Raw genomic sequence first — 11,172 nt, forward strand, 5'->3', positions numbered from 1 at the left:
TGCAACCATGAACTGCCCAGCACCTGCTTGGCCCCACTTTGACCTCAGCTTCCTGCTGTAAAGATGAACTCATTCTGTTCAAGTCAGCAGATTTCCTCTGCATTTATGTCATTGCAGTCAGTTGAAACACTGGGCCCTTAATTTGAATACAGTGGTGCATAGAGCTTTAGTCGAATGTTTTAATGTAGATGACCTATGCCCTGATAGTAAGGTTTATTTAACAAATCTGGTCTTGCCAGAAGGCTTTTGTTACTCCCAGACTGTGCTGTACACATGAACCAGCAGAAGAATTAAGGCAAAATCTGCCCTTTCTTTACCATGAAACAAGAGCTGGAGGATATCACACGTGGGTAATGAGCTTTTGTAAGGAAGAATTTGCTGCTCTTCTCTTCACCAGGTGACCCTGTGCTCCAACACAGTGATGGAATTCTGTCGGAGAATGCTGGTGGACCTGGAGGGTGTTGGCAAGGGAATGGCATCACTGGTCATCACAGCCAGGTACCAGCCCTTCCCTGGCCTCCCCCAGCCGCTGCCTTGCAGGGGGTTTGCTGGCTGCAGCTCCCAAGGAGAAGTGCTGTCTAATGGCCTCCTGTTGTGCCCAGCTGGACATGAGAACAGCGGTGCTTGGACAGCAGCCTGTGCTGAAAAGCACCCCTGCTCACAGCCCAGCACGGTCCTGGGCCCTTTTCTAAAGGGACCAGGAATGATAAATTTTATTGGCCTGGTTTTTGCTGCTTGAGCTGGAGCAAATTTCCCAAGGGCCTCCTCTCCTTCTTCCTGCAAGAGGTGGAGTTGTGCTGGTTGTGGCCACCCTGCACTGGTTTGGGACACACCAAGCAGCCTGCTGAGAGTCAGGGTCTGGTTCTGTCAATGAGGGACATGGCAGGGGAAGTGGCTCACAGCAAGAGTGGTGAGGGCAAGGTCTTACAAGGGGAAAACAGCCCTTGATGTGGCAGGTCAGCTCTAGTTTTTCTCCCTCTCTCTGCTTCCCATTTTGAGCTTTAATGTTCTCAGGCTCAACCCAAAAGTCGTTCTTGCTGCAGCAGAATTCCATCCTGCTATGCTGCTCTGGCTGTCATTTAATGACAGGAGGGATGCAGCTCCCTGGTGCTGTTCCCTGTCCCAGGCAGAGCCAGTCAGTGCCTGGGCTGCCATTTTGTCAAGCAAGTGCAACTGGGGACAGTCAGTGCATGGAGCTGTGGAGTGAGGGACTGAGGGAGCTGTAGGACCTGGGAGGGGAGATCACCCACTCTGCAGGGCAGGGGGTGTCTCGTGCCCTCCAAGGCTAGGGCAAACAGCTGAGTTCTCAGGCAGGGCAACAGCACCGTGGGAGAGAAGAGAATCATTTTTACTGAGACGCTGGAGTTGTGTGTTCCTGGGGCCCTAGTGAGCACTGATCCTTGTTGGGAAGGCTCCCCCAGAGCTCATGGATGATTGGGACTGTTACTGGAGTCCTTGCAAGCCCCCTTGGGTAAAGGAGGGGCTGAGGCAGCCCCTGTGGGACAAAGTGCTCTGCCTGGGGCACTTGGCAGCCTCTGGGCTGTCTCTCAGGATTTGCCCCTCCTTGACAAGACGTGTTCAAGTGGGAAGACTTTAAAGGCAATTTATCACTGTAGGGCTGTTAAATGTCTGTTTGACAGTGACAAATGTGTTATGCTCCATTTCACAATCTTTGGGGGTAAACATTCTCCATTCTCTCAGTATCTCTGATTCCCCTGGGGTCATCTCTTTGCCCAGGTGTCTTGTTCCTGAGCTGCAAGTGTACCCCGAAATCCTGCTCTACGATGAGTGTCAGCTGAAGGTGCCATACCAGAGGAAGTTCCTCGTTGCAAATAACACCGACCTTCCTGGCTGCTACGGGCTTATTCCCCAGGTTTGGCATCGCATCCACCTCCTCCTCCTCTCAAATATTACTGAGGAGATTATTATGGGAAAAAGGGTTTGGATAAGACCTTGCTGGTTTCTGTTCAGTCTTAAAGATCTGCGGAGAACAGCATCCTACCTGAATGCAAACTTTAGGAGGCAGTTTAACCTCCTGAGGAAACAGTTCATGTTCTAGTCTTCAGGGTGTTTTCTTGTGGGAGATCTTAGAGGGTTGTGAAAAGCTGCTGCATCCACAGACACCAGTGCCCGTGCTGGCAGCCTCCTTGCAGGAGGACCCCCTGAGAATGCTAAGCCTACAATTCTTGCATCTTGTTTGTGCCTTTTACCTTTGTCCTGGGGATTTTTAAAAATGTGTGTAAGTTGCTGTTGCGGTGGATGTTAAGGAGTCTATAATTTCTTCAGAGGTCCCTCTGAAGCTGCATTTGATTCTGTCCCTTCCAGGAACGCAAGGAGGACTCTCCTGTATTCTACTCCAGCCCCAAACCGTGTGGGATTGTCCAGCCTCACAGCACTGCGGAGATTCCACTTACAATTGAAGTCCAAACACTGGGCAAGCATCGCACCAATGTTTTTATCGGCGTGTTTGGGGATGAGAGAAACCCACTGGTGAGTGCAAGGGGAGATGTGTGCCTTTGTGCAACTGCTCCTGGCAGGGTGCAAGGGTATAGGGATTCTCCTGGGGAAAACAGGCACAGGCTGCTGAGGAGAAGGACAGGAGGGATCGGTGGCACAAACAGCTCACGCCTTAGAGGTGGTAATCTCAGTGTCTGACACAGAAGGTAGTTCATCTAAGCAGCAATCAAGGATAATGTTAGTTAATTGTTCTTTAAAATGCTATTAACTTTGGAAACCTCTGTTTTTAAATGTCATCTCTCTGAGCACAAAAGAGGATGGCAGACTTCTGGGAACGTTGAGCTTTCTGTAAAAGAAAGGAAAGCTGGCATTTGAAGAGTGGTTGCAAGGATTTAAACTTATATTAAAACATAAGGAAATGACAATGCCAAATTCCCTGGACGGCACCAAACATCTGAACCTGGGCCATTGTGGCACTGCATGTAAAGCAGTCAACAGGAAGGACAGGCAATGCAGGCTGTGCCAGGGAGCCTGAAGTTTGACAAAACAGTTTCTTTCAACCAGCAGGCTGCTTGCCTTAAAGAGGAGGGTGTCTCCCCAGCAGAATAACCAGTTGTTTAACTATCAGCCAGGTCTTAACTAGAGATTTCTTGCAAAGCTTTTACCTTTGGGCCAATAATTTGTAGTTTGAAAGTTTCTTGTACCTTAATCCTTTTTAATTTGGAGTTGACTATGTAATTTTTTTTTTTTTCCCTAAAAGCCCAGCATTGCAGGTGAAGAGTAGCTGTCTCTAAAGAAATAACTTGGGCACGGTTTTTTAGGTTTCCTTGTTGTGGTTTGTTTTGTGTTTTTCTTTTTTTTTTAATCTTTCTTGCTTGTTTCCTGGAACAGAGACCAGAATTACGGAGCTCTGGACAGCTGGCAGGAATCTACCCAAGTCCCAGGCTGATAGACTTTGGCATGCTCCCAGTACTACAGCCTACATCACAAAGCTTTACCCTCTTCAACAATGGTTTTGTCCCTATAGACTTCAGGATGGAGATTGTAAGTATCTGTGGGGCTGTTTTCCAGGGAAATTGACTGGTCAGTAGCTGCCATGACTTGGTTTTTATATGCAAGATTTCCATATGGCCCTGTGTGAGAGGAGGCAAGATACTCCAATGTTCCATCTGAGCGAGGCAAGAGGAACCTGGCTCTGGAGTGCTGTTAGCTGGGGCACCCCTCAGTGAAGCCAGGTGCCTCTGGAGCAGAAACTAGTCTGCATTGTGTTGACAAGTTCTCCCTTAATTTTATCTTTTTCTTTAGCTGTGTGTGTCACATTTTTGGAGCTCTGAGATCGAGAGAAACCTGTGCTCCTTTGCTTCCCAGAGAACGTGGACTTCCCTATGGTTTCCCTGTTCCATCTGCATTTGCTTTGTGCCAGACTGCTGTTCATAGTAGAGAGCAGGGTGCGGGGTCTGTCCTCAGACTGCTCGTGGGGAGGCAATTTTCACACTTCCTGTGGGTCAGGCCAGCTGGGCTGTCCACACAAAGATGTGTGGGGCTGTGCACCCCCACAGCCTGTGATCTCTGTGCCATTGAAGAGCATCTTTGGGCACCAGCTGCAGAGAAAGGCAGTACAATATTGGAGGCTGCACAGGGCAGAAGGAGCTGGGGCTGCTCCCCTGGCAGGGGGAGCAGGGCTGGTGCAGCCAGGAAGGGCCTGGGCTGGGTGGGATGTCTGCTGGAGGGGGAGCTCTGTGAGAGGCTTGAGGTTTGTTCTTCTTCATGCTGGGTGTGTTGGACTTGTGGAGTTGCTTAAAACCTGATACTAAGGACTTGTTTGTGGCCTTGAGCCTTTGTGAGAAGCCAGGAGACAGAAAGCAGCTTTCCTTGGCACACACCCCAGAGAAAGACTGGGGAAGGAACACACTCCTGAGGATAAGCGTCCCTTGGGTTGGGCAAAACTGGGTTGATGGGGTGAGCCTATTAAAGGAGAGCAAAAGACAGGTTGTATGAGCTCTGCTGTTGCCCAATATTGTAGTTTAGGGATTTTAAGCCTTTATGATTTTTATTCTCACTACTTTAGCCTTTTTTGCTTGTTTCCCACAAGACACCAGGGTGTATGGTTCCCATCCTAAATGTGTATTATGCTTGTCTTACAGATTCACAGACCCCACTGCTTTGTCATTGAACCCAGAGAAGGAGTGATCCCAGCTAGGGGTGAGGTGCCTGTGACTATCACAGCAAGCCTGGATCACACTGGGATCATTGCTGACATTGTCCGGCTTTTCCTTGGGAACGACCTTCGCATTCCCGTCTGGCTGGTGGCTTTGGGCACTGGCACACAATTGTCCTAGAAAAAACATTTGCCCCAGAGCTCAACTTGGGACACTAATTCCAGCAGGAGATCACTCCCACCTCTCCTCCTGTCACCACAAGAAGCAGTTTTGCTGCCGTCATTCAGGCAAGATCTTCTTCAGTGTCCAAAGCCCTGACTCTTTCCCTGAAGACACAGATTTGTTGCCCTGATGTTTAAAAGTATTAAAGTTCTCATAAAACTTCTTTAGCCTTCGATAATGTTTACATATTTGAGAGTCAGAGTTCCCACACCATTTCATGTATAGAGTAGTTTACATATTTCTCTGTGGGTGGAGAGAAGTGATTGATTGATTGATTGATCGATCTTTGGACCAGTGTGGTTGGAGAGGTGGTAATTCCATCCTCCAGTCCACTGTGACCTTTAGAATTCTATAAATACCAGATGTTTTAATAAAACTTGGTCTTTTTCTCTTTTGAACTTATCAAGCTTTTGTGTACTCATTTAGTGTCCAGTGGCAACAGATTCCTTTAGAAACATGCGATGGCCAGTTGAGAGTTGTTAGACACCCTCAAAAGCCACTGACACAGGGAAGCCAGTTGCTAAATTGCCACTGAATTGTCTTTAGTTCTAATACATTGATGTCCTCACTTGATCAAGTAAGGCTCAAGTGATGATGGCAGGCTCCCCCAGAACAAAAGGTTCCCAAAATGGTGCCCGGATGAGGCGGTCCCTCTGTGTGGCTGAGGGACCAAGGGAAGATGGCATCACACCCTTCCCTTCCAAAATGGCATGCAGGGGCCCTGGGATCAAAGAGACAGGAGGGTGGCAATCTCCACCAGGAAAGCAGGAACCCACAGAGCAGTTCCAGAGGCAGAGTTGCCAGCAGAGTTTGCAAAGTTCACTTCCAAACCGTTTATAATTGCAAAATGAAGTTTCTACAAGTGACACTCAATAATTTTGTTTGTAATTTCCCCCTTAATCTCTTCTGGTATGAGAGAAAAAGAAAAAAAATCAAAACCTAGATTATTGAATCTAATTAGAACAATCTTCGCCTTGTGGCTATTACCAGAAAATGGCTAGTCAGGTCTTCCTCCTGCTCAGAGCACTTCCCACACAACCCACTTGGTTTAATTCAGTAATGAACAGCCCAAACTTTATGACAGTATTTGCGAGAGGATAATAGTTACACTCTGGCACAGAACGTCTGATAGAGTTGCTCTCAGTCATTTACTTGTCCGGCGCAGGGTTATCTTCAAATCTCGGGTGGAGGGAGGTGATTTCCCACTCCGGTGCCGGTCCTGGAGATCGACTTTCTTCACCCTTGACGCGTGTGTCTGCCCCTTTTCTGCAGTTTGTATAGCAGTATCTGTAGTTAAAAGGACAATGTAGGGTCCCTCCTAATGAGGCGTGAATGTTGACTCCTTCGATGCTTTTATCAGTATTCTGTCTCCAGGCTGTATTTTACTCATTGTTGTATCTTATATATCAAGAAGCCCGGGGGCAGGAGGCGGGGGGAGGGTGGGTGGGGTGGGGTGCTGTGCTGCATGATCACCCCCTGGAGATTCTTATTTTATGCCATCAGGTATGGTTGTATCTGTCTATTCTCTACTCCCCGATGCCCTACAGGCATACCATGGGTATAAGGCATCCCATGTTACATTTCAAAAGGTGAAAATCCCATTTCAGAATGAGGCATAGTTCTTGTGTTTAATAAGGCGAATGGGATGCATTTTATTTATGACAGTTGTTTTTAACATCAATTTGGCTAATTTGGCTTCTAACATTTGCTTAATTCTTTTGACTGGTCCGGAATTCTGAGGGTGCCATGGGGTGTGATAGCCCCACCAAATACCTAAGGTATCTGCTAGTTGTCTGACAAGTTTTGAAGTAAAATGTGTTCCTTGGTCCAAATTAAGGCAGCTTGCTAACCCGTATCGAGGTATGATTTCTCCCAATAAAATTCTTGATACTGTTTGGGCTGTAGCCCAGGAGCTTGGGAAAGCTTCCACCCAGTGGGTTAGTTTGTCCACTATGACTAATAAGAATTTGTATCTCCCGACCTTAGGTAGATCAGTGAAATCTCCTTGGATTCTTTTAAAAGGTTGGTAAACTACTGGGCAACTCCCCATTGTTAGTTTTTGTGAGTTTGCCCTATTTATTTTCTTGCAAATTATGCACCCTTGCACCTCTTGTTTAGTCAATTGTATATACCTTTGTAGCCAAAGAATCTCAGGAATTACTCTGTTAGGGCTTGGGCCCCCCAGTGTGTTTGTTAATGCAATCTCCTTAGAATTTTCTTAGTATATTCCTTTCACAATAATTCCCTCCCGTCTGGTAACTTCCACTTACCTTCTTCCAGATGCCCCCCCCCAATCTTCTGTGTTTTCTCTCCTCGTCTTACACTGAGTTCTACTGGCGGGAGGAGATGTGTTTTTCCCCAGTGAGAAGCGTGTGTGTGTGTGTGTGTGTGTGTGTGTGTGTGTGTGTGTCCCCGTGTTGTGTGAGATGAGGGGGGAAGGCTGAGAAGGTCTCGGCGTGTCTGCAGCTGATATTTGTGCATTAGGGGCGATGCAGACTGATCTGGAGGTGGGGGGAGCTGCTGAGACCTGTGCTTGTGATGGAGGAACTTGGTATGGGGGTGGCAGCTTCCCCGTACTTACCTTGCAGCCAGTTGTCTTAATAGGGAACAGCCGCGCGCTGGCATATTCCTACAGCCTGGCATAATCCAGCTCCTCATTGTCCCACTCCCATTTGTTATAAATGAGAATTTATTCAGCCAGATTAAAAATAAAAATAATTTTATTTGCTGTCAGATTCTATCTAGTCAGCCACACGGAAAGGACAGAGCCGAGCCCGGGATCGACCCTGGGTGTGCAACAAGGAGTCAGCCTCAGCAGAGGTTTTCTCCTATGCCCACACACCTCCATCCTGGCACAGGCGGTTTTTATAGGGAAAATTCTGCCTGAGGCCAAGGTTTTAGCAATCAGTCCTTTCTTCTATTTGGAGTCCATATGTTAAAAAGGATTTCTTTTTGGTGATGAGTAGAAAAATTCAATGTTGGGTGTTTACTGGAAGGCTTCATCCACATGGATCTGTCTGAGTATTTCCATGATATCCATCTTGGACGATCAGCAGACAATGGCCCATCTCCTGGCCGAGCCACATCCCTTTACTTGTAAATCAGTTTCCAGTATACACTCAAGTCTCACCTACAAAAGGGGGGAGGAGGGGGGGAGGAACTAATACAACGGGCATGATTTAACAAGCATCCAATATTACATATTTCATACAAGGAATGGTGCGAATTATATTTACTATACATAACACATTTTAGGCGTAAAATGCACAGCACAACTTTATACTGAGCAGAAACAAAACAAATTGGCTACCGATTTCTAAAAACCGCAGTTGAGAAGCGAAAGCACTTAGATTTCAGCCCTGCAGAGCAGCAGCAGCTTGTGCTGCTTTTAAAACTGCCGCCTGCAGGAACGGGGACTTCCCACGGCCCAGAGTGGGTGAGGTTTACCAATTTCTCAAGTCCACGAGACCCTTCCCTCCCCCGACCTGTCCATAGATGGATCCCTGTAACTCCCAGAGTTTCAGGTCGTATGGGTGTTGTGAGTATACCCAAATTCTTTTGCTTCCCCCATGACCTCCCTCGCGGGCTGGTGGAACCGCGGTTCGTTGGGGTTCGCTCTCGCACCGTGACTATGTCACGTCTCACACACACCACCCACACAGCACCCAACCACCCAGTACTTCTGGCTCCTTTTCCCGCGTGGATTCTTTGTGCACGTTGATTTTACGAGTGAAAGTTTGCTGCTGCAGCCTTGGAGATTTAGCTCTGAGCTCCAAGAGTTCTGGGCCCGTTTATACCCTTTCCTTAACGTGGCTTTTTGGATGTTTTTGGAATCTGGTTGGTTCTGTGGAGTTCCTCAGTCCTGTCCGGCCGCTGAAATCAGTGGGGCACCGCCCGGATCGAGGATAGGGAACTCCCTGGATAGCCCCAAACCAGACGGCGTAGGAGTCACCAAGTTTGTTATGAATGAAAATTTGTCCAGCCAAATTTAAAGTGAAAAAATAAAATATTTACTTGCAATCAAATTCTATTTAGCCAGTCACAAGGAAAGAACAGAGCTGAGCCCGGGGTTGGCCCTGGGTGTGCCACAAAGAGGTCAGCCTCAGCAGAGGTTTTCCTCTGTGCCCACACACCTCCATCCTGGCACAAGCGGTTTTTATAGGGAAAATTCTGCCTGAGGCCAAGATTTCGGCAGTCAGTCTTTTCTTCTATTCAGAGTCCATAGGTTAATGAGATTTTCTTTTTTTGGTGATGAAGAAGAACAATTCAGTGTCCAGAGTTGTTGAATCCCTTGATGAAATTTACTGAACGCTGCATTCACATGGATCTGCCTGAGGATTTCCATGAGATCTATCTCGGGTTTTTCACAGGATGATCAGCACCTGGGGTCCCGTATCTCCCCAGCCATGGTCCATCCCCATCTCCTGGCCCAGCCGCATCCTTTTACTTGTAAATCGGGTTTCAACAGACACCAGGTTTCACCTGCGAGGGTGGGGGGGAGTCCTAGTACAAACGTGTATACTCCAACAAATATTCAATATCACATATATCATATTAGAAATGGCACAAATTATATCTACTACACATAACAGTGTTAAAAATAGCTTAGAAACGGTTGTAAAACAGTTGAAATTTGTTAAGCACACGCTGTTAGTTTGGTTACGGTAAAAGAGGTTAAAAGGGTACTTATAAGAAATACGGTACTTAACGTACTGTATTACACCTAAGTAAAGCGCACCACCCCCAGCAAATGAGCCTGGACAGAACCGTCATGGGCCAATCGAGGCCTTAAACCTTCATGCAGATGAGGGATCCAAACAGAAACCAATCCACAGGGACAAAAAAACAGGATAAAAAGGGTATCTGATCCACTGAACCCGTGCCGCTCCACCTGGAACAGGGACTCAGCAGACCCAGCGCCGGCACCGCAGCATCCTCGACGTGAACATTCCTGCTCGGCCCGTGGGCCCCCTTGCTTCAGGCCTTTCCTTTTATTATAATAAATGCTGAAATCACTTCTAGTACTGGGAGTGTCGTCCCATTGCGAACAATGGGGATGCAGCAATCCACCACAGCCCATGGGGATCCATGGGGGATGCAGAGATCCATGGGGGATGCAGAGATCCACCACAGCCCCTGGGGATCCATGGGGGATGCAGCAATCCACCACAGCCCCTGGGGATCCATGGGGGATGCAAAGATCCACCACAGCCCCTGGGGATCCATGGGGGATGCAGAGATCCACCACAGCCCCTGGGGATCCATGGGGGATGCAGAGATCCACCACAGCCCCTGGCAGAGGTGCCCACACTTGAGCAGTGGTGCCTGGAGGGGGCCCAGAACTGGACACAGCACTCAAGGTGTGGCTTCACCAGTGCCCAGCACAGAGGGACAATCATTGCCCTGGTCCAGCTGCACTATTTTTGATGCAAGCCAGTTGCCATTGGCCATCTGGGCACTCCTGGGCCCAGGTTCAGCTGCTGTGGACCAGCATCCCACCCACTCTTCCCCCAGCCTCTAGCACTGCATGGGTTTGTGACCCAAGGATAGGAGCTGGAACTGCACCTGAACCTCAGCCCATCTACGCAGCCTGCCTGGATCCCTCTGCAGAGCCTTTCTGCCCTCCTGCACAGCAACATCCCCACCCAACTTGGTGGTGCCTTCCAACTGACTGGGGGCATACTGGATCCTCTCATCAAAATAAAGAATGCCTGGAGCAGATGCTCTGCCATGGAATGTGGTCAAGAAACTTGGACAATGCCTATTTACAATGTTATCAATGACAGGGGTTTATGCTGCTTTTGGTGTTGAATTAACCTAAAACCACTATTACACATCAATCCCAAATTAATATTCTGACAATGAGGCAAAGATTTGGCAGACAAGCTGCTAAGCTACCTGGACACATATGACTGGCAGCCAACCCTATAAAAGCTCAGTCCTCCATATGACACACTGCTTCTTGGAGTGTGTATGGAGATTCCTCCTTTGGCTGGAGACACCCCTCAAAATTACTCTTCAAGACTGAGCGAACAGGATTTGCCCCAAGCCTGGGTGAGTTGTATGGCTGAGTTACATCAATCTCTATTTAATAATTTGGTTTTTTGATAGCTTTGATGTAATTGCTTTAATATGACTGCTTTGATATAGTGCAGTCATGCTATCCTATGCTATACCATACTAGTAGTTTTGGCTTCTATACTAATGCAGTAATTAATTCTGATTAAGATCCTTTGTCGAATAATCTATCAAAATAAATAATTTTTATATAAATACATCTAATTTGCCATCCTTAATTCTGCAGGACAAAGTTGTACAAATGATCAATCACGCC

At 47.6% G+C, this 11,172-nt stretch overlaps 1 protein-coding gene across 1 annotated transcript; it reads left to right on the forward strand.

The window, feature by feature from the left end:
• The first annotated feature begins 8 nt into the window (after window positions 1-8).
• On the forward strand, window positions 9-8,055 carry LOC146766385 (axonemal central pair apparatus protein HYDIN-like). Its single transcript, XM_085589245.1, has 5 exons — window positions 9-498; window positions 1,738-1,873; window positions 2,326-2,490; window positions 3,349-3,501; window positions 4,602-8,055. Exons 1-5 carry the CDS (start codon window positions 422-424, stop codon window positions 4,794-4,796), a joined length of 726 nt encoding a protein of 241 aa, XP_085445371.1. The 5' UTR covers window positions 9-421; the 3' UTR covers window positions 4,797-8,055.
• Window positions 8,056-11,172: the final 3,117 nt, after the last annotated feature.

This window comes from Lonchura striata, chromosome 11 (genome assembly GCF_050655825.1).
Source record: "Lonchura striata isolate lonStrDom1 chromosome 11, ASM5065582v1, whole genome shotgun sequence".
Classification (NCBI taxonomy): Eukaryota; Metazoa; Chordata; class Aves; order Passeriformes; family Estrildidae; genus Lonchura; species Lonchura striata.

Excerpts from the sequence above, each read along its gene's own strand:
- LOC146766385 (XM_085589245.1), top strand. The coding sequence starts at position 422 with ATGGAATTCTGTCGGAGAATGCTGGTGGACCTGGAGGGTGTTGGCAAG. Across the intron at positions 499-1,737 it reads TCACTGGTCATCACAGCCAG|GTGTCTTGTTCCTGAGCTGC; the intron begins GTACCAGCCCTT and ends CTCTTTGCCCAG. Across the intron at positions 1,874-2,325 it reads GCTACGGGCTTATTCCCCAG|GAACGCAAGGAGGACTCTCC; the intron begins GTTTGGCATCGC and ends TGTCCCTTCCAG.